Source organism: Cornus florida, unplaced genomic scaffold (assembly GCF_030987335.1).
Source record: "Cornus florida cultivar Cherokee Brave unplaced genomic scaffold, ASM3098733v1 CherokeeBrave_3.0.0_Hap2_Chr05, whole genome shotgun sequence".
Lineage (NCBI taxonomy): Eukaryota > Viridiplantae > Streptophyta > Magnoliopsida > Cornales > Cornaceae > Cornus > Cornus florida.
The window spans coordinates 89593833-89617383 of record NW_026775575.1 but is presented as its reverse complement, the minus strand read 5'-3'; the positions used below and the strand labels follow the sequence as shown (position 1 = coordinate 89617383).

The window sequence follows — 23551 nt, the reverse complement described above, 5'->3', positions numbered from 1 at the left end:
ATACAGATAATCAAAACTGATCTTAACCATCCTATATATATTCCTTGACATCCTAATCCCTTGTTTATAACAATACGAATTAAATCATTCATTAAAACAAAACCAATCTGTAAGCTTAAAATAAACCAAACACACAAGTCATTCAAGAATTTTTTTAAACAACCATATATATACTGATAATCAACTTGACATATATTTCGCATGCCAGATTAGATTAAAATTCAATTAAAATCCTAGAGACATCTAGGTATGCACAGAACACAGGACAAAGGGATAGAGAGAGAATAGAACTTGCCTTAACCGTCTCTGAATTTTTCAATGAAATCTCCGACGACCGTTCCACCTCTGTTGCTCTTGCTTTTACCCACGAGCCAACCTCTGCTCCTCTTCCTCCTTGGTTCAGCCCTAGCCTAAGGCAAAACCCTAGACTTTCTCCCTTTATCTCTCTTTGTAATTCTCCCTGTAACTCTCTGTTACTCTCTCTGTTTTTCTCTCTATCAACACTGTACGTATATAGGGTTCTCAACCCTTTTTGAAGACATACTACCGTATATATTTATAGGCACTAATCAAAACCCTAAACCTAATCTTAATCCACCATATAAAACCTAATTGAGGCCCAGTTTAGTCGGCGTGAGATAGTAAGAGACTAAACCATATTTTTCATTACAACTAGGAATATTCCATTAATCCAATTAATTCCATTCAAAAACCAATAAAACATTTACACAATTAAAAACTATTTAATTTAATTAAAGAAAACAAAAATACAAAGAAATAATCAGACAAGTCAATTAAATAACAATTTATCAATTAAATCAATTAAAAATACAAGTAAAGAAAACAATCTATTCAAATCCACAAATCAATTCAAACAACCCGTTATTCAAATTCCACACATAGCCACATAAGCACTTAAAAATAATAAAATAAATACTGAAAATAATAAAATAAATAATAAAATTCCGATTATATCCCTTTCAAAACTAGGGGTATTACACAAATTCACTGTGAAGAAAATGAAGAATTACAATGGAGAATTTTCTCTCAATCTCTCTCACTTACTTTTTCTTGTATTGGTACAAATTTATCTCTAACTCTCACACACTCTAAAATCTTATTAGAGTTGATATTTATGGAGTCCCCAAACTTGTCCTATAAGAACTTGCCTTTTATAGAATCTAAAACCAATAAGGAAGTTAAATCAAATCAGGAAATTGAATTTTCCTTCAACTAATAAGGAAGTTAAATTAGATCACGAAACTGAATTTTTCCTAAAATTCAGTACTTTTGAAATTTTCATATAATTAAATCTTTCTAAAAAATAATTACCTAATCATACTCCACAAAACCACAACAGTGTCATATTTTTTTGAAATTTGCCGTGTCGCCGTATCTGTGTCGTGTCGTACCTGTGTCCTATGTCGGTGTCCGTGCTTCATAGCCCACTAGTTTGCGTGATCGATCTTAAGTAGTTGTTGTTTCGAGTAAGCTTTTAGTTTTGAATTGCTATAATTATATTACCAATGTTCGACTCTTTGTTAAATTTACACAGCACACACTTTATTTGAGTTTGACTAATTTTCGAACCATTCGGCTTTTAAACATCCCACCATATTTATAATTTTATTGCAAATTTATATTTAGAAGCATTCAGTATCACATTGACAAACATCATGCAACATGAATTTTTGTTTTAAAATTCTCTTAATATTTAATCTAAGATGATTGCAAAAAAATATGGACTTAACATGGATCAATCTAACATTCATGAAAAACTTACTAGTGCGACCATGAATAATATAAACTTGAGTAATGATACTTGCACCGATTTGTTACATTGAATTACCTAACCGAATGTTACTGATTGGTTATTTATATACAATACATGTAAGTGTAGGACCCACTTCTTTATTTCTGCATAAATGGATCAATTAAAATAAATAAGTTTGGCAATTCACTATAACAAATTGCATAAATAAAGAAACGTGAACCTTCACTTACATGTATGGTGTATAAATAACTAATCAGAAACGAGAAGTATCATTACTCTATAAACTTTGGTCTTAGATAAAATTAGGGGTGGCAAATTACAACACGACACGAATCTGACACGAGTTAAAAGGGTTTGGGTTTGGCATAAACGGGTTTGGGTCATAAAAGGGTCGACGCGATTAACTCGTTTACTTAACCATGTCGAGTTAGGGTTAAGGAGTTCAACCCGTGTACTCCGTTTATGACCCATTTAAATCAACATGTTATAATCGTGATTATGACTTATGTAATATGTTACCTGTTTAAATCCAATTAGAATAATTAAGTCATTTCAATATAAATCTTGTTTATGCATTATGATTTTTCTCTTTATTTTGAATATTTGGGTTAATTATGACAATTTTTTTCTATTATTTAGTATTTGATTAAATATTAAATATCTCGTTTTGATAAACAGGTCATTAAACGGGTTAACACGTTTACCTGTTAAATAAACGGGCTGGGTTAGTGTTCAAATTTTTAACACAATTATTAAATAAGTTGGGTTTGGATTTACCTATTTAGTATAATACCCTTACATCTATACGACACGAACACGAATTGCCACCCCCAAATAAAATGGTGGAATTTGATAAAATTTGTAAATTAGTTTAGTGGTATGTTTAGAGCTTACCAATTTAACTATCTTCTTATAAAACATCACATTAATGTACATATCATTCAGAAAAAAAAAAAAAAAAAACTTATAATTTTAATTAACATTAATAAATATGAAATAATAAAAATATATGTTATTTATAATTAAATTAATATGAGTTTAATTATAGTAATAAATAATTGAATTTGGTTTCAAATCTATTTCTTTTCCTTTTTCAATTCCACCTGATACAAAGCGTTAAATATACGACCGCTATTTATATATTTTCGTTTCTCAGCATCGAAAGCCCCTCAAAAAAGTTCCCAACCCTAGCTTACTAGATACGTAGTCACCGTCTTGTTCTAAGCCTCTCTGAAGCCATTGAACCCTAAATATCTCCCCATCCGCATCCATCTCAGGTCTCAGGTCTCAGGTCTCAGGTCTCAGATCTCTCATCTTTAAGCAATGGGTTCCAGGAAGTCCGATAATTCTCACTTCGGAGATGGTGCAAGTCCTGGGTACGTCTTCTCTATCTACTCTCTCTCTATATATATGCATATACATATATATACACGTATGTTAATTCTGACAAAAGTGTATCTGTGTTCTTATATCGATCGTGTTGTGTGTTACAGTAAAATTTTCATTGGAGGGTTAGCTAAAGATACAACCCTAGGTTAGCTTTCGCTGTTCTCTTAGCCTCTTTTTTCAAACAGTTAGATTTGCGTATGAATATGTATTTCTTGTTCGTCTGTATAAAATATTCAGTTTTGATTGACGTGTGATGTCTATTTTCTCGATTTGTGATGGGTATGTTTGCAGATACGTTTGTAAAGTACTTTGGGAAGTATGGTGAGATAATTGATTCGGTCATTATGAAAGATCGGCACACTGGTCGGCCCAGGGGTTTCGGGTTTATCACCTATGCCGAACCCTCTGTTGTTGACACTGTTATTGCAGAAACCCATGTCATTAATGGCAAACAAGTAAGGCATAGCATTCTGTATTCTTTCTTTTTTCCCCCAATGTGGGTGTATATTAGTTATGTTTTGTTTGATTACCAAGAGAACTGAAGTAAAGATTGAAAGTTTAATTTGTTCAATTCTTTGCTATATTTTCTTTTAGGTAAAGGTTATACCCATTGAGCGAAGTGTTATATTTAAGCTTTTAGCTTACCCCAATATTGGTTTTACTGGCTTAAATAATAAGAAAAGAAAAGAAAAGAAAAAGCCCTAATCTATTTCTTGTTCAATTATAGCAAAACACAAATTTGGAAGTATGCATTATTTTTTGGAAGCAGAAATAAATTTGAAAATTTTGACTTCTTTATGAATTATAGCAAAACCACAATCCAAACAATGGTGCATGAGACTTTCTTCACCATATCGGTCAATTTGGAGCAACATGTCTAGCTAATTGATGTGGAATCCCAAGAGTAAAAGGAAAAGAAAATATATCTTACGAGCGTATGAAAACTTTAGTTCTAAATTTTGTTAGGATTGGTTTCTCTTTTGTTTATAAATTGTTATAGATGGTTAAGCTGGGGTAGAATGAATTAGGATTATTGTTTCAAAATTAGTTTGGACAATCCCATGATGTGTTTTTTTTGGAAAAATGCTTATCTATTGACGAGATTGGAATTCAGGTTGCCTTCTAATGTCTTCACTGTGCTGAAATTTCAAAGCTCCATCGTAGATTCTTTGTCCCATTTAATGTTTATGGGGAGGAGCATTGAATTTTGACTTATGGAATAATTTTTGAGCAGGTTGAGATCAAAAGAACCATTCCCAAAGGTGCTGCTGAATCCAAGGATTTCAAGACAAAAAAGATCTTTGTTGGTGGGATTCCAACATCTGTCACTGAAGGTCTGTATTTAATATTTAGACATTGCATGCCCTTCTACTATCTATTGTTTTGTTAAACTTGTGCTTATCTTTCTCTTTGCATTTGGAACAATGCTCGTGTTTAGATGAGTTGAAGAATTTCTTCTCAAAGTATGGGAAGGTGGTGGAACATGAGATTATACGAGACCATGTCACTGAACGGTCTCGTGGCTTTGGATTTATTGTATTTGACAGCGAACAAGTGGTTGACAGTATTATAGCCAATGGGAATATGATTGATATGGCTGGTACACAGGTGAGTTCAATCAAACTTTCCACACGTCAGATTTATTTTGCCATAGTTGTAACTGATTCAAAGCAGCAATACTATATTATTCAATTAGTCTTTTTAGTGGTATAAATCATAACCACTATTTTGCTCTAATTTGTGTTACTATATTTGAACGACCTGGTGGGGTACTATAACAGTTTAAACTTTAATCAACAAAGAGGTTGTAGGTTAATTTATTGTGCCTAGCTTTCAAAATAATTTCAGGTGGAAAAACCTAGGTTAACTTACTTCTTTGTTGTAGGTTGAGGTCAAGAAGGCTGAACCAAAGAAACCCTCAAAACCAGCACCTGCTCCTGCGCACGGTAGTAACTCTAGGGGGCGCTCATATGGTGATGATTTTGGTGGATTTGGCAACTCCTATAGCGGTTTTGGCAGTGGCAGTTTTGGCCCTGCTTCTTATAGGTCACTTGGAGGTCTTGGTGGTAGGCTTGGTGATTATGGTGGGTATGGTGGTGGTGCCAGTGAATTTGGTGGTCGTTATGGTGACTTTGGTGGCAGTGAATTCGGTGGTTACCGGGGAGATCCCTCACTTGGCTATTCTAGTCGCTTTGGTTCCTATGCTGGAGGTTTTGGTGGGGGATATGGTGGGAGTGGGTTAGGTGCATATGGCCGTGGAGGTGGAGGCTATGGAAGTTACTCTGGGGCTGGCTCTGGTGCTGGTTACGATTCTGGCCCTGGTGCTGGTTATGGTGGGGCAGGGCCATTGTATGGAAGTAGGGCAGGTTATGGCAGTGGTAGTCGTTACAATCCATATGCGAGGTAGAAATCTGTCAGAGGTTTTCCCATAGGGAGTTGCACACAGGCTTTCTGATTTTCAGTTCGTATTGCATCTTGTGGTCTGAGTTCAGTAGTCATTTAAAGGACATCTTGGGAGGGGGATCAGAAGAATCATTAGTTTGTCTTCTCACTTTGGAACAGAACCAGATTTAGATCATTATCAGTTATGAATTATATGCTTTTGATTATTTGTTTTAGCTAGACAACTATCTTGTTATGAAATATGAACTAGTTAGAATCAATTGTTTCGGAGTTGTGACTTTGTTGTCTAGGAGATTATTCTAGATGCTTGTGCACACAATCTAGATCTATACACTTATTGCGTGTGGCAAACCAATGATAATCTTGAATTCCTTATATGGGTTTCATTCATATTTTGGTTCTATGCTAAACCACCCATTTGTTAAGAATTATACTATGTAGTCGTATTAGTTGGAAAAATCATTTTGTGATTTGAATGGAATATGGATGGTTTTATATGTACTGCGTGAGCTATTTTTGATAGCAGAGGCTTTACCTGTTCTTGGTTTGATTAAAAAAACCCTTCCTAGACGTTTTAGATAAAATTATTGATACCCTTGAGCTTCTTTTTTGCAATTCTTAAATATATATTTTACTTATAATTATGATTAACTCAACCCAGAATGGTTGTAAGCGTTTTATCAGGTTACAGATATAATTGAGCTTTACAATTATAATCGTGGGTAATGCTTCCAATTGCATTTGTTATCAGGTCGCAGATATAATTGAGCTCTACAATTATAATCGTGGGTAATGCTTCCAATTGCATTTGTTATCAGGTTGCAGATATAATTGAGCTCTACAATTATATTACTGGGTAATGCTTCCAATTGCATTTGTTATGTGATGAACAATTGCATTTATTTATTTGGGTAATTATGTCTGAAAACTGTTCTGAATATTTTATAGAAGATTTCAGGGGGGAGTTGCCAAATATTTGCTTTATTTTCGGGGTGGTTTTAGTAAAAGCATTCGTAGTGAATATTTTATAAATTAGTGACTGGGTTAATGGATTGTGAGTTTTTAGAAAAAAATGCTTTGATTGTGACCTGTTTCCGAGGGCAACTTGTGACCCTTCTAGATATGGAGTCCCTGTAACAGCAGCAATGTGCCACCTAGCGAGTTATGTGGTTAATCACTGGGTGAACAATTCTTCTTTCAAGACTCTTGGATATAGGTTTTGACTTTTGTGATACAGGTTTGTAATTTGGATGCTCTAGCTGATGCGCAGACACGTGTAGGATGGGATGTAATTTTCCTTCATGATATTATGATTTTCTGTTGAAAATAGATGTGTTCGACCTTTTTTGAGGTCTATAAAATATAATATATATATATATATATATATATATATTATATTATATATGAGAGTAATTACAGGAGTTAAATTATATTTGTGGCTGAAAAATAAGTTGAATTATGTTTGTGGCTGAAAAATAAGTTGAATTATGTTTGTGGCTAAAGTAGGTTCAATTATGTTTGTGGCTAGAGGTTGATTGTTTTTGGTAATGACATTGTTCTCTATTAATATGTCCATCTCAAACAAAAAAACAATAAATATCCATATGGTAAAATGGCACCTAGTCACATCTTCGATGCATGGGTGGAGTTTAGTTTGAAAGTGATATAATTAATCCCCAAAAAAAGTCGCGTGATAGAGATGCACGCACACGTGTTTGTGTTTGTGTTTGTAGAAGTACCATCTGTAGTGCTCTCGCAGATTCCAATGGCTGAAACAGGGGAGAAGAGGGAGCTTCAAAGCCAAAAGTCATTTGGAGTTTAAAGTTGGTATACCAGCCTCAATTTTGTAATCAGCCATCTCCATTTGGCAGTTGGCAATTTGTGCCTTTTTAAGTATATCGTGATTAAATTTGAATGGTGGCTTACTGAGATCTATTTATTAATTTGCATAATCGAAATGGGTACTTCAATTATTCTAGATTTGGACTGCGTCAAATTTTTTTTTTTTTTTTTTTCTTTTTTTCATGCAATTCGTCATCACTTACGTTTTCTGTAGAGGGTAGTCTGTCAATTTAGTCGAATTAGATAAAAAAATTACATATGCATTAAAAATTATTATTTAGGTACAAAGTACCCTTCAAACTCTTATTTCAAAATATCAAAATATTCTTCCTAAATCAAATAATTCTTCCATTCATGAAATTTTAGAAAATCAAGATTTTTAAGTTGACTTATAACTTGGCATTTTTGCATATGGTGTATATTATATAAATTTTGTGCAAAAAAACTTTAACGGTATTTCTTAATCTATATCGGTTTAAACCTGCAAATGTTAATTTAGAAATATACAAATAATTTAGTGAAAATTCAACATATATAGAAATTTTTTTTTTGGTAAGTCAAAATTCATCCTATATATATATATATATATATAAAATTTTTTGTGCACATAACTTTAACCATACCAATATAAACCTGTAAATGTGAAAAATTTTCTATATATATAAAAAATATCAATACATGTATATAGTACACAGGGAGGGGGAGATCATGAAAAAACTAAATGGTTGCTTCAGTAAATAGTATATCAGCAATGATCATCCCAATGCATGCACCAAATTTTTTTTTTGAGGACTAACTTTGATTGTCTCAATCAAAATACTAAATAGTTGCTTCAGTAAATAGTATACTAGTAATCATTTTTTATATATTTATAAAACAAGTATAATTAATTGAGTCAAAATATTGAAGATCATCCCAATACATGCACCAAATTTTTTTTTTTTTGAGGATTAATCTTTGATTTCCTCATGTTTTTACTATATTGAATATTTTTTTTTATTTGTATAAGTTCTCGTGTGTGTATATGAAAGTTACAGTAATATGATTCAAAATTAAAGGTAAGATCTTCTTTTTCTAAATTTTTCAAGTAAAAAAGTTATTTTAAGAAAGAATTTGATTCAAGGGGAATAATTTTGAGTATTTTGAAATAAGTGTTAAACTATTTTGTTAGTTAAGTGTAGTTTTTCTTAAAATCAACCATAAATCTTTCTTAATGCAGGATTGATCTATGATACGCGTGCCATTTCCACCAGACTCTTAGCTATAGAAATTATAGAATATTTGGGTTGTTAGATTTTTTATATACAATTGGTCATATATGACCCGATGTCAGAAAATATGACCAATTTGCCCATCACAATAAATTAGGCATCAACTCCAAAGTTTATTAAATCCTAGCCATTCTTCACAGTTAAGCTTATGTCGACAACTCAGTGTCAAGTACACATACATAAATACATAGATATATCTATATCTATCACACGTTTCTCGCGAATCTTCCACTTTCATAATTGTCACTCTTAACTTTTTCGAGCTGATAAGAACGGAACCGCACCTTCGGGTCGTCTGGGAAGGCGAAGAGAAAAATTTCTGGAGAAGTTTTCCCTCGAAACAAATGGGCACCTAAGGCTCTAATTTTGGCAGTAAGAGTCTCTCGTTTTTTAAATCTTCCTTTATAGATTTGTTGCTTGTTTACTATTTACTGTATTTATATTTCCTAGGGTTTTTATGAATTCGCGTTTTTAGTTGAGAGTTAAACTCGATCACATGCATGATTTTGATCACGCTTGTTATACGATCGATTCATATTATATGATCGGGTGCGTTTAGTTTCTGTTTGTGTCCCCGAAGTAAGTGAAACGTGAAGCAATTTGCCACATGAATTTGAGTTGTTCAGTTTGCATATTTGATTTTGTTTATTGATCCGAATGTGTTATACAACAATGAAATTCCACTTCATTGCTTCCGTTTATGATGACAAAAAAATGGGTAGAAGAAAAAAAACACTACAAGAAATTTATTTTAAATATTGTTGATCATAAAAATCGTATTCCTGTCTCAATTTCCACTATGATTTTGACTAGACTAGTGAGATCACTCAATTGTTTCTTTGTTATTCTGAATTTTGCAAATAAATTCCAAATGGTTTTCTGTTAATGCCTCTGTAAAGCCGAATGAAGGAGCAAAATTCATGTAACAGACCTCAAATAGGTAGAACAAAGCTTTGTTGAGTTGAGTTCATTAGTTATATTGGTACTTTTTTAAAAAAAAAAGGAAATTTGTGTGTGGGATATCTGATCTCTAAGGGTCATTGGATATCTTATTACCGAACTGAAATTCACTTATATTATATTTCTGATTTTCACGTCCATATAAATACTTAAGGAATAGTTCAGGGATTTCTTTTTAGAATGTTATCTTTATGCTTTAGTCATTATACTGAAGGAATAGTTCGGGGATTTCTTTTAAGAATGTTATCTTTATGCTCTAGTCATTATATATTGTGTATAGGTTACATCACTCATTCTTGATATTTATGTCAGGTATCTAATTGGTGTGCTTTTGGAAAGGAAAGCTAATATTGGCATATACAATTATACACAATGGAAAATTCTGAAGAAAGTAATTTGAACTTGCCTATGATGGAAAAAACGGGGAGTAGTGATTATTTGTCGATTTTCACAGACCATGGATCATTAGGAATTGTTGGTGCAGTTACTGTTGCAATTCTTATACCTTTATTTCTTTCAACACTTGTTGGGAAGAAAAAGGTAAAACAAAGGGGAGTTCCTGTAGAGGTTGGTGGTGAGCCAGGTCTAGCAATGCGCAATGCTAGGTCGGTCAAAATGGTTGAGGTTCCTTGGGAAGGGGCCACGACTATGGCGGCTTTATTTGAGCAGTCTTCTAAGAAGCATTCACGAAATCGGTTTCTTGGAAGAAGAAAGCTGATATGTAAGGATTTGGTCACCGCTAGTGATGGGAGGAAGTTTGAGAAACTACACTTTGGGGACTATCAGTGGGAGACTTACGGGCAGATATTTGATCGTGCTTGCAACTTTGCATCTGGACTTGTTAAATTAGGTCATGATGTGGATACTCGTGCTGCCATTTTTGCTGAAACGCGGGCAGAGTGGCTCATCGCTTTTCAAGTAGTCTTCTAAATTTTCTTTCTTTTATTTATTTATTTATTTTTTTGTTTCATACTGTTCTCTACTTCTAGTTATTTTCATTTTAGTTTTTATTTTATTTATGAGTGGGAGGATGATATAATGCAAATTTGTTTTCTGATTTAAGGGATGCTTCCGGCAGAATGTTACTATTGTTACTATCTATGCTTCTCTAGGTGAAGCCGCTCTAATCCACTCACTTAATGAGGTGAGGAAACCACTTCTCATGCAATTCTTTTCCCCTCTTTTCTAACTTCTTATTTTGCAAGATTACTTTGAATAAGTTGTGGAAGGTGTACTACGTGGAGATTATTCTACTTGAGCGACCATAACTCAGATTATGAATAATATTCAATTATTGCCTTATTTATTTTTTTGACAGACCCAGGTATCAACGTTGATCTGCGATTCAAAGCAATTGAAGAAGTTGGCTGCAATAAGTTCAAGCCTGAAAACTATAAAAAATGTCATTTACTTTGAAGATGAAGAAACTTCAAGTGATTCTGATTTATCCAGAGATGTAAACAGTTGGACAGTTTCATCTTTTACTGAAGTTGAAAAACTTGGGGTGAACCACCCTGTTCATCCTAGACTACCTATCAAGTCAGATATAGCGGTTGTTATGTATACAAGTGGCAGCACTGGGCTACCAAAGGTTTGATCCAGCTTCCGTTTACTAAAAATATGATGTTTTTGTATATGTCAATCGCCAGTCTTAACCCATGCATATTGAATCTTGGTTGTTTGCCATTGATGGCATGAAAATGAGCTGGAATGTAAGATATATAAAGAGGAAAACTTTTTGTGGATGTCCAAATAAGATGGCACTCCGAAGCTTGATTACCATAATTTTGATACATAAAATTTTGAGTTTATGTTCCTGAGTGCATGCTTATAGGCAGATGCCACTTATTATTATCTTTTGTTTCTTCTGCCACCAGTGAAACTCAATTTGCAATTTTTTTTTTGCTTTCCATGCATGGTGTATGTGTCATTTCACTTTTAACACGGTACGGTATTGATAATCCAGGGAGTTATGATAACGCATGGCAACATTGTAGCCACTGCAGCTGCAGTCTTGACAGTGATTCCTGAACTGAAAAGTAATGATGTTTACTTGGCATACTTGCCTCTAGCTCATGTTTTTGAATTGGCGGCAGAGGTATTGTCATAAGTGAATTTTTAAATTGAGTATTGTGGGGATTATTATTACACTTGTAAAAGACACTGTGGTTGTCCAGTCTGTGATGTTGGCTGCAGGTTGTGCCATTGGTTATGGTTCAGCACTGACTTTAACTGACACTTCCAACAAAATCAAGAAAGGAACCAAGGGAGATGCTTCCATGTTGATGCCCACCGTCATGACAGCGGTTCCAGCAATATTAGACCGTGTTCGCGATGGAGTTTTGAAGAAGGTTTGAACTGGATTGACAGAACTTACAGTCACAATTTTGGTAGCGTAGTCTATGCATTTTACTTACCAAAAAAAAGTTTGACGCTTTTTATGGGCTGAGAAAATAAAAATAAAGTAATAATAACATCCATTCTTCCTAATTGTTCCAATGCAATTTAGGTTGTGGAGAAGGGAGGTATCGCTAAGAAACTTTTTGACATTGGATATAAGCGCCGACTAGCAGCTATAGAAGGAAGCTGGTTTGGAGCTTGGGGATTAGAGAAACTATCGTGGGATGTCATTGTTTTCAAAAAGATACGCTCTGTACTGGGGGGAAATATTCGATTTATGCTCTGTGGTGGAGCTCCTTTATCTGGAGAGACACAACGATTTATCAACATATGCATGGGGTAATCATTCTGCAACAATCGACTTGTTTGTTTTCCTTCTTGTTAAAATCATTGCCAAAATTTGGGAAGAGGCTCTCTAGATGCGAATGGGGATAATGACAATGACAACTTTTCTAGTAGATATTTATCTGTCAATTTTTATTTATTAATTTATTTATTTTCTAGCATATATCTACCTTAAGAGTTAGGAGTATGCTGGTATATTTTGGAAGTTAAATTTCTAGTCAAATAGGCGACTTGGAATGTTTCATTCACCTACCATTTTTTAAATTTTGGTCTTATATGATACTGACACCAAGAACTTTATTGATTTCAACATGCTAACTACATGAAGGCAGATACATTACGTGGAGTTTTTCAGTTTTATTTATTCAGAATTCTTGTAATATCATGTTGCACTAAGTAAGGTTTTGAACTGCTACTAGTCTAAGGAGGACAAACTCTTTTAAGGAGGGCTTGTGTTCGTCTTGGATATGCGTTGGACATGGACAATTCACAGAAACTTTCAAACATGTCTGACACATGATGGACTTGTTTATAATTCAAAAATATATTTATAGATTTCAGACACAACTAACACTTCTCACGACACACCAATATGTGACTAATGATCTTGTACATGCTGTATTTTCTGTGGCATGGGAAATCCAGAACTACTATAAGAAAAATAATGAACCTATAGATCTATATAAAATTTTAAAAAGTTTGGCCAAATTAAAAAAAATGTAAAAAGGTTTTCTTAGATATATATGTGCATATCTATGTACATACACAAAGTTACTTACATACACATATATGTTGTGCCCTTGTCATGAATTTCTAAATGCATTAGGGGTGATTATGTTTATATACTTTATAAATTATAGCTAGTCATAGGATATTAGATTTATTTGTCATGAAGTTCTTTATTATTATTATTATTTTAATTTTTTTTCTTCTAATAATTGAGGGTGGGGATCCCATTCAGGGACAAGACTAATCCCTTTGGATACCCACTATCACCCTAAACAGCAGGGTTATTAAGTAAACCCAAGGAATTCATGTTTCTTGTATAATTTAAAATTTGAAAAGATGTCTGTTTCGTTGCAATACCTTACTGTATTCTTGCCCTACTTTTTGAAGATTGGTTGTGTTGCTTTGTTATTGTCCCTTTTTATTTTTTATTTTATTTTTAAAGGCAGTATACTGGCACATATGTCCCTAATGGGCCTTGAGCCCTCAACCTCCATTTGGGGTAGAGGACAAACCACTAAAGCCACGGCTTTGGTATTTGTTAGTGTACTGACGAGTCCGGAAATATTTTACAATAAGCGCAACTTACTTAATTTTAGCACTTGTGGAGATTTGATGTGTGAAATAGGACTCTGTTAGTTCTTGCATGGTAGTTGTTGAAGAAAATGTTTCATCAGGCTGCCTTGTTTACTTTCCATGTTGAAGGGGAGGCCAGCATCCATTTTATCTTCCTTGTGATTGTTGATTGATTCTTATTACATTTTTACTCGTATCTAGGTGTGTCGTCCAAAATCATTTAGCAAAAGACCCCTCATACCTTGTTCCCTGCCCATCCTGTTTAACACTTTTCATGATAAAAATGGCATTAGCTTATGAAATGGTAAATGGATAAGATATTAGGGTTTTGGTGTTTTAGTTTATGAAAGGGTATTTTAGTATCTTTAGTAATGTATAGGCGTATTTAAGTATCTTTAGTAATGCATAGATGTATTTAAGAAATTATGCAATAATATATAGGGCAGGGGTACCTATCCCCGTCCCAATTTTTTTTTTTTTTTTCCTGGTAAGGAATATCTTGCTTTCTTGCTTTTCAGAAAGTGAAAGAAATGAGGATGTAAACTTGGATGATTCCTAGCCTTATTTAGTTTATAAGTAAAATGAGGCCGCTATTAAATGTGGTTTGCTTCAAAATCTTTGGTGTTGGCTGTTTCTTACAATAATATAACCCTAGCTTAACCCACACTACGAGCATTATTAGGTAACATCATGTTTAGAAATTATCATTTGATGATGTTGATAATCGCGCCACGCTAGCTGTCCAAGTGGCGCCACCTCTGAAAATAGGCACACCTGGCCAATACTTATTTGGTATGCCTCTGCCCTTGAAGGGACCAAGACCATGTTTGGTGTGGTTAAATGCAATCAAATAAGAGGGAATGGAATGCTTTTCTTTCCATTTTTGTGTTTAGTGTGGGCTATTAAAGGTGGAATCATCATTCTCCACCATTCTCGGAAAATGGTCATTCCACCAAAATCATTCCATCTTTCTACCAATGGAATGGGCATTCCATTCCCACTAGGATTAAAAAAATTATGCCTAAAATAAAAAAACATATTATTATCTCTTTTATAAACATCGACGTCTTCCCACCCAACATCATCTTCCAACCCATCACAACCCTTGCTCCGCAGCCATCATCACAACCCTTGCTCCGTCGCCATCATCATCTCCTTGCTCCGGCCGCCATCATCATCACAACCCAGCCGCCATCATCACGACCCTTGTTCCGCTGCCATCATCACAACCCTTGCTCGCTGCCATCATCATCATCACAACCCCGCCACCGTTAATTTTTTTGTTAAATTTATTTATTTATTTATTTTTAAGTTAAATTTCTTGATTCCCATTCCATGCTTCTTCTCAACATGGCGTCGTTTTCCCTAATCTTGCTTGTCCCAATTTCATTTCTTACGATTAATTTTTGTGTTAAATTTATTTTATTTTCTTTTTTAATTTAAATTAATTCCATTCCAGCTTTTAAATTGGTTCAATCAAACACGGAAATGAGAATCATCATTCCATATTTATAGCATTCCATGTTTGCACCCAAACGCTAGAATGGAATGGTCACACTCATTCCATTCTCACACCCATTCCATTCTTAGCTTCATTCCATTCCCACTCTATTTTATTCTTGCATACCAAACTAACCCTAAGCACCGAGCGCTTGTTCGACAATCATCAGTGCCGAGCGCTCGTCCGAAGCACCGAGCGCTCAGACCCAGCTACCATTTTGAACCTTTCAATTTGTTTCCCTCCTTAATTGAGTTTGTTGGTCAATTGCTTTTAGGGGACATTGACCTCGAACTTGAGGAGGGTGTTGATAATCGTGCCACGCTAGCCGCCCAAGTGGCGCCACCTCTGAAAATAGGCACACCTGGCCAATACTTATTTGGCATGCCTCTACCCCTGAAGGGACTAAGTATCCTCGAGCTACTTGTCCCACGATTGACTTGCTGAATGAGGATGGGGTCGCTACCCATCCTCTCCTGAGGATGCGTCCCTACCCATCCTCTCCTGAGGATGCGTCCCGCTCCAGTCGGATGGGCCCATCCTTCCTGCTCTTCCGAGGTCGCTTCCTGCTAGAGCAACCTCAAGCTTTCTGCTTTGTGAGCTGCCCTCTTTTTTGTGGATAGAGGGACCTTGAAATATAGACTCGGGATGTGGCCTCGCGAGGTCAAGAAGGCAGAACCTCGGAGTAGGCTCATTCCTATGTTGGGTTCAGGAATTCTGAGGGCATGTGGACAGGTGGCTGAGATTCAAGGTACTGCCTTAGTCCGAGGCCGATGCAAGGGGGAAAGGACATTCGGTATCCGAGCTTGAGCTATGGGTGATAAAAAGTGCATTAATTACGAAAGACATTTGACAAGATCTGTATTAATTAAGGAGCGCCGTTACCTCTTTGGACCGGGGGACAAAACGCCGCTGTCCATCCGTCAATGTCCCATCTATCGGGAGGGGAGACCTTCAAACCCATGGGTAAGAGCGGACTCACCCAAAGGACTGAGAGACATTGACCGAGGGAATGAACACTATAAATAGGAGTATTAATCAGCCTTTAAGGGCATAACAACCACCCTAAGCACCGGACATTGTCGAGCTCGAGTTCATCGGGTACCGAGGTCGGCCTTCCCTCTCTTAATCTTTATTGTGCAAAGAGTCCCTTGTATCGCTTGGATCTCCACTTGGATACTGATCTCAGATTTCTTGGCTTACGTGAAACGATCTCCTCATCCTACTCACGAACCACCTTCAACACATGTATATAAACAAATACAATAAATTAGAAATTCAAAGAAGAAATGAAAAGAAATTACTGGCCATAGAACGAACGGGTAGTTTTAGTGAATGAACAAGTGGGGTTTCTCACAACGGTTAGGGTTTCTCTCTCTGGTAGAATCATCATTCTCCATTCTCGGAATCATCATTAAAGGTGTTTATTAAAGGTGGAATCATCATTCTCCACCATTCTCGGAAAATGGTCATTCCACCAAAATCATTCCATCTTTCTACCAATGGAATGGGCATTCCATTCCCACTAGGATTAAAAAAATTATGCCTAAAATAAAAAAACATATTATTATCTCTTTTATAAACATCGACGTCTTCCCACCCAACATCATCTTCCAACCCATCACAACCCTTGCTCCGCAGCCATCATCACAACCCTTGCTCCGCCGCCATCATCATCTCCTTGCTCCGGCCGCCATCATTATCACAACCCAGCCGCCATCATCACGACCCTTGTTCCGCTGCCATCATCACAACCCTTGCTCGCTGCCATCATCATCATCACAACCCCGCCACCGTTAATTTTTTTGTTAAATTTATTTATTTATTTATTTTTTAGTTAAATTTCTTGATTCCCATTCCATGCTTCTTCTCAACATGGCGTCTTTTGCCCTAATCTTGCTTGTCCCAATTTCATTTCTTACGATTAATTTTTGTGTTAAATTTATTTTATTTTCTTTTTTAATTTAAATTAATTCCATTCCAGCTTTTAAATTGGTTCAATCAAACACGGAAATGAGAATCATCATTCCATATTTATAGCATTCCATGTTTGCACCCAAACGCTAGAATGGAATGGTCATTCCTATTCCATTCTCACACCCATTCCATTCTTAGCTTCATTCCATTCCCACTCTATTTTATTCCTGCATACCAAACTAACCCTAAGCACCGAGCGCTTGTTCGACAATCATCAGTGCCGAGCGCTCGTCTGGCAATCATCAGTGCCGAGCGCTCGTCCGAAGCACCGAGCGCTCAGACCCAGCTACCATTTTGAACCTTTCAATTTGTTTCCCTCCTTAATTGAGTTTGTTGGTCAATTGCTTTTAGGGGACATTGACCTCGAACTTGAGGAGGGTGTTGATAATCGCGCCACGCTAGCCGCCCAAGTGGCGCCACCTCTGAAAATAGACACACCTGGCCAATACTTATTTGGCATGCCTCTACCCCTGAAGGGACTAAGTATCCTCGAGCTACTTGTCCCACGATTGACTTGCTGAATGAGGAGGGGGTCGCTACCCTTCCTCTCCTGAGGATGCGTCCCGCTCCGGTCGGATGGGCCCATCCTTCCTGCTCTTCCGAGGTCGCTTCCTGCTAGAGCGACCTCAAGCTTTCTGCTTTGTGAGCTCCCCTCTTTTTTGTGGATAGAGGGACCTCGAAATATAGACTCGGGATGTGGCCTCGCGAGGTCAAGAAGGCAGAACCTCGGAGTAGGCTCATTCCTATGCTGGGTTCGGGAATTCTGAGGGCATGTGGACAAGTGGCTGAGATTCAAGGTACTGCCTTAATTCGAGGCCGATGCAAGGGGGAAAGGACATTCGGTATCCGAGCTCGAGCTATGGGTGATAAAAAGTGCATTAATTACGAAAGACATTTGACAAGATCATTAATTAAGGAGCGCCGTTACCTCTTTGGACCGGGGGACAAAACGCCGCTGTCCATCCGTCAATGTCCCATCTATCGGGAGGGGAGACCCTCAAACCCTTGGGTAAGAGCGGACTCACCCAAAGGACTGAGAGACATTGACCGAGGGAATGAACACTATAAATAGGAGTATTAATCAGCCTTTAAGGGCATAACAACCACCCTAAGCACCGGACATTGTCGAGCTCGAGTTCATCGGGTACCGAGGTCGGCCTTCCCTCTCTTAATCTTTATTGTGCAAAGAGTCCCTTGTATCGCTTGGATCTCCACTTGGATACTGATCTCAGATTTCTTGGCTTACGTGAAACGATCTCCTTATCCTACTCACGAACCACCTTCAACACATGTATATAAACAAATACAATAAATTAGAAATTCAAAGAAGAAATGAAAAGAAATTACTGGCCATAGAACGAACGGGTAGTTTTAGTGAATGAACAAGTGGGGTTTCTCACAACGGTTAGGGTTTCTCTCTCTGGTAGAGATGAAGATCAAGATGATTGGTCAGCTAGTGTTTCTCTCTGCGATCAAGTAGCAGATGACCAGTATGATGGGTTGGGCCCAACCGACTTCGGCGACTTGCACCCTTAGGTGTAATATGCATCTACAAAGTACTGTAGAAGACTATAACACAAGTTTCCATAAAAAATTGATATACCAAACTTACAAAGATCACAGAGAAAAAGAGAGGGACGGAGATAAAATTTTATTTATATTTATTATTGTTATTGTTATTTTGAAAATGTAGGAAACAACAAACAGGTATGTCATTTTCTTATGGGGTATTCTTTTATAAGTAGCAAATAGTTATGTTACTGGCACAAGGGATGCATCATGACGCCTAACTTTTTTAGGGAATGAGTTTGAAAATCTAGCACATTCGTTGTCCTAAAAGAACCACTTGTGCATACACTAGAATGAGGAGAATCTGTTGTTAAGTCAATGTGATGGAAGCTATCATAAAAGTTAAGTTTAGTTTAGTTTGATGCAAGATGTATTGGCCAAATTTACCTGTCCTCCCAAGTTGCCCTCATAATTTTCTCTTTTTCTTGTGTTTACTACCACTTAACAATTAAAGTTTCTTTGCACAACCTTCTTCAGGGCTCCTATTGGTCAAGGGTATGGCCTGACAGAAACATGTGCTGGATCTGCTTTTACTGAGTTTGATGACATTTCCATTGGGCGTGTTGGTCCACCTCTTCCATGTTGTTACATTAAGGTATCATATTCTGCTTGTCAAGAATTGACTGGATTTAACAATTAGATAACTATAGTCTATCAAGAGAAGAAATTTTTTCTTTTCTCAAAATGTGTCATGTAGAATGTCTGGACTTGCACTGGTTTTTATTATTAATATTACCTTCAATAAGCAGTCACAACTGAAATTTGGTGACTCAATGGAAATTGTAAATTCATTCTGTAAAATGAATGATACTTACTTTTTAAACATTTCATTAAATTATTAATACAGGTAACATAGATTATATAGTCCTCAGCTTATGATGATCCTTTTGACAAATGAAACTCATTTGCTGTGGTATTAGCAAATGGTGGACATAATTTTTATTTGGCGAACTTTCAACTTATCTATTGAGAAGAAATTCTTAAATTAATTTATGTTCTGAAATAAATTTCAATCTGATTTATAGAGGAAATATATTTCAACCCGACTATAGGTTTCAAACTCACATATATAAACGCATTCCCTTTCAGTTACTATATCTAAATACCATGAAAACAAACACATAATTGAGGTGACAACTTTAATTCACATGAGGTTATGACAATATTACACACATTCAGACACGCATTGGTAAGTTAAGTAGACTGTTTGCAATTCATTAAAGAACAATTTCTAAACTGGAAATGTACTAGTCAAATTGAAGTAGGAAACTAATTATAAGACCTAACAGCTCAACTCAACAAAGCCTTTCCCAAATACTTGGGCCAGTTACATGAACAGAACTCACAAAAAAGGGCTAGCCCAGTACACGAGGCTTCTACCATTGTCTGGGAGGGTCGGATGTATGCAGCCTTACCATTGCAAGTAGAGAGGCTGTTTTCCTTTTCAAACCCTTGACCTCCGGGTCATGATAGATCAACCTTTAACATCGCACCAAGGCCCACCCTTATGAACAAAACTAACCAGAGCCATGAATTTCAAGCTAATTTTGAATTGACTTAAGTGCAAAATCAAAGCCTAAATTTTAAACCATAATCAGTCACTTACATAATCATAAATTTTAGTTCCGCTAGTTCTTCCTCTCACTCACTCTCTAGCTCCCTCTCTTCTTCAATATTATAACAAACAAGAGGAACTGAAATAATAATTTGCTTGATAAGGCTGGCCTGACAATCTGACATTTGATAGCTTAAGTCCGTTCAGCCATTTTGTCGCTGAAGTTTTAATTATAGTTTTGCTTTGGTTTCTTTCAAGTAAATGTCCATTTACTCACAAAGTCGCATGTAAATAAGGAAAAACCAACCTTTGTATTCGGTAAAGTTGTGAAAATGAAGATTATTAAAGAATAATAAGTCAACTATATTAATTTCTGAAAAAAATAAGTCAACTATATTGTCAGAACAAAATCTCGTTTTCTTACTACAATTTCCCAAATTTCAGTTGTGATTTTTCAAGAGTTCAAACATTCTATTATATTATAATAAAAGGAGATGAAAAAGCTAAAGAAGTACAAGATAAAAATCCATATATAGGGTGTTCTAGGTACCTAGTATCATTAAAACAAAAAAATTCCAATCATCCCTGGGGTTATAGGGCTTAAAGTATTCCTAAGTCAATGTTGGGTTATTACAGCGCAGGTCATTAAATTTGAGTCGAGGAGGATTGAAAATCTTCCAAACTCTTCTTACTCCAGATAACCCAAGAAAACATAAATTTTTTAATTTATGCTTCCAACTTTTTACAGTAATATCAGTCTGTAATTGTTATTCCTCTGAAGTACACAGTATTTATTTTAATTTTTCTGATTGGGGACTAAATTTCTGAATGGATTTGTTGGATTTGATATTGTAGCTTGTCTCTTGGGAAGAAGGTGGGTACAAGATATCAGACAAACCTATGCCCCGAGGAGAGGTTGTGGTGGGTGGGTTCAGTGTCACTGCTGGTTACTTTAATAATGTTGCAAAAACTGAGGAGGTGTACAAGGTAAGTTTTGTTCATGTATGTGGGTGCTTGATATTGCAGGCTGTTACTTGTTATTACCGAACCCAATTTACTCTTTAATGCAGGTTGATGAGAGGGGAATGCGCTGGTTCTATACTGGTGACATTGGGCAGTTCCATCCTGATGGATGCCTTGAAATTATTGACAGAAAGAAGGATATTGTTAAACTCCAACATGGAGAGTACATCTCTCTTGGCAAGGTATGCATACAATCTTTTTCTATTTTCTCTTGGTTCTATGTTGTACACCTTTATAGGAGGTTTTGCATTTTACTATAAGTGGGGTTGCAACCAAAAATAAAAATAGAATTGCGCATTTAGATGATCCAACCCTTCCCATTTTTTTGATCTGGAAAATGAGTGGATATCCCGAATGGCTCTATTATTGACCTGGAGATTTTTGTGACTACTACTTGTATGACATCGTAAGGCATTGGCAGAATGAAGCATCTGTTAGCTGTGCTGAAACTAGTGTCCTGTAAGTTTTTGTTGTACTCATTACACAGGTTGATACCTGATTGCAGGTTGAGGCAGCACTGATGTCGAGCAATTATGTAGAGAATGTAATGGTTCATGCAGATCCCTTCCACAGTTTCTGTGTAGCCCTAGTTGTTCCCTCCCATCAAGTCCTTGAGAAGTGGGCTGGAGAAGGTGGTGTCAATTACAAAGATATTTCAGAGTTGTGTGACAAAAAAGAAGCTGTCAGTGAAGTCCAACAATCACTTTCCAAGGTTCGTCCATCTTCGCTCACATACTTGAGAGTTACTGAAATAGAAAAATCTTTATACAAGAGATACAATCATGTTTTGTGTTTTTCACACGGAAAGTAGTGACAGACGTTTATTGGAGTTCATGCAAATCTCTGATTCTTGCTTGCACTTGGGGAGTTCTTTTGTGGGGTAGTGAGAATTTTGTTGATGTGGATGCAATATTTGCAGGTAGCAAAAACTGCCAAGTTGGACAAGTTCGAAACTCCTGCAAAAATTAAGTTGATGCCTGACCCGTGGACACCTGAGTCTGGATTAGTTACTGCTGCACTCAAAATAAAGAGGGAACAACTGAAGGCCCGATTCAAAGATGACCTTGAAAAGTTATACGCATGAAGCCTTCTGACAGTTCATATGTTGCTCTATTATGTTTTTTGTTTTACTGATAACAAATTTTGGTGATTCTGTATCGTTTTGTCACCTATGAAAACGGGATTTTCACTAGTGTTGGCTCTGTAACCTGTGTTTCCTAATTAGAAGTCTATTTTGGGTGTTGGTTTCCAGTTATCAGATTCAGTGATCTGTTGTTTGGAAGGTGTTCGACTTGCATGTGTTAAGCATGCCGCCAGCGTTCATCCTGAGCTAGGATCAAACTCTCTATAAGATTCATAGTTGCATTACTTATAGCTTCCTTGTTCATTGACAAATCCGCATATCTAATTCTAATGTTCTGTTCATAAAATTGATATGTTTTTCTTGTGTCAGTGAAGCAAAACACACATGTATATATATAAATTTTTTTTTTCTTGAATGGTAAAGGAAATAACAGAACATTTGTTCCTCCAACAGAATCTTGAATTTTGATAGTTTCAAGAGTGTAAGGTTGTGGACTGCAATGTATTGTTGCAATACCTTCAATAGAATGTGGAATGGATATATGCTATGTTTTTGAGAGCACTGAATTTCAAGATGTCGGTTTGGTGCTCTCGGTTTGTACGAACGAGAACTGTTCCCCAGACTCCCCTTCTTCCTTTCTGTAAGGAAGAATGCTGATTCAATTATGTCTATGTTGAATAAAAGTTTCAGAGAGCACAATCACGCAGAAGATCAAGTAGCTCATTGAAGATCCATTCAGCTAGGAAAAGCAGAATTGATAAAACAAATAAACTGAACGGCATTCAACTGTAAAGGAGCTACTAATAATTTATACTATAAAACAAGAGGAATTCATCAAGAAAGTAATACAATATCCCTGCTTAACCTTCCAATTTTAGAACAAATCAACTAGCACAAAGAGCGAAAACCCAAAAGATTATCTTTTCAAAAAAAAAAAAGAAATGTATAAAGTAAATCAGATCAAATATAACGAAATAAGTAATAGAAATTTTTTTTTTCAATTTTTAAAAAATATATATAAAAGCAGAGCTTTGATCAAACTATAATCTTAAATAGAACAGAATGAAAAAAATAACATTCACCTTGTTGACTCTAAGTAATTTGAAAAAGGACTTGATTGTTGGGTGTATTTAAAGGCTTAATTGTTGTTGTTGTAGTT

At 35.9% G+C, this 23551-nt stretch overlaps 2 protein-coding genes across 2 annotated transcripts; both read left to right on the top strand.

Moving 5' to 3' along the window:
• The first annotated feature begins 2909 nt into the window (after positions 1-2909).
• LOC132307505 (glycine-rich RNA-binding protein 3, mitochondrial-like) lies at positions 2910-5941 on the top strand. Its single transcript, XM_059805294.1, has 6 exons — positions 2910-3150; positions 3268-3308; positions 3455-3618; positions 4398-4497; positions 4602-4771; positions 5049-5941. The coding sequence occupies exons 1-6, from the start codon at positions 3098-3100 to the stop codon at positions 5568-5570; spliced, it is 1050 nt and encodes a 349-aa protein (XP_059661277.1). The 5' UTR covers positions 2910-3097; the 3' UTR covers positions 5571-5941.
• A 2895-nt stretch (positions 5942-8836) lies between these two features.
• Positions 8837-22559, top strand: LOC132307504 (long chain acyl-CoA synthetase 8). The gene is made up of 12 exons (XM_059805293.1): positions 8837-9051; positions 9952-10557; positions 10703-10783; positions 10958-11230; positions 11606-11737; positions 11817-11990; positions 12149-12378; positions 19208-19325; positions 21141-21272; positions 21356-21490; positions 21814-22020; positions 22228-22559. Exons 2-12 carry the CDS (start codon positions 10012-10014, stop codon positions 22390-22392), a joined length of 2193 nt encoding a protein of 730 aa, XP_059661276.1. The 5' UTR covers positions 8837-9051; positions 9952-10011; the 3' UTR covers positions 22393-22559.
• Positions 22560-23551: the final 992 nt, after the last annotated feature.

What these genes read in the sequence shown, in the direction of transcription:
- LOC132307505 (XM_059805294.1), top strand. Translation starts at nt 3,098, where the DNA reads ATGGGTTCCAGGAAGTCCGATAATTCTCACTTCGGAGATGGTGCAAGT. An exon ending in TCCAACATCTGTCACTGAAG is followed by an intron (nt 4,498 to 4,601) that starts GTCTGTATTTAA and finishes GCTCGTGTTTAG; the next exon opens with ATGAGTTGAAGAATTTCTTC. An exon ending in TTGATATGGCTGGTACACAG is followed by an intron (nt 4,772 to 5,048) that starts GTGAGTTCAATC and finishes TCTTTGTTGTAG; the next exon opens with GTTGAGGTCAAGAAGGCTGA.
- LOC132307504 (XM_059805293.1), top strand. Translation starts at nt 10,012, where the DNA reads ATGGAAAATTCTGAAGAAAGTAATTTGAACTTGCCTATGATGGAAAAA. An exon ending in GCAGCACTGGGCTACCAAAG is followed by an intron (nt 11,231 to 11,605) that starts GTTTGATCCAGC and finishes TTGATAATCCAG; the next exon opens with GGAGTTATGATAACGCATGG. An exon ending in TTTTTGAATTGGCGGCAGAG is followed by an intron (nt 11,738 to 11,816) that starts GTATTGTCATAA and finishes GTGGTTGTCCAG; the next exon opens with TCTGTGATGTTGGCTGCAGG.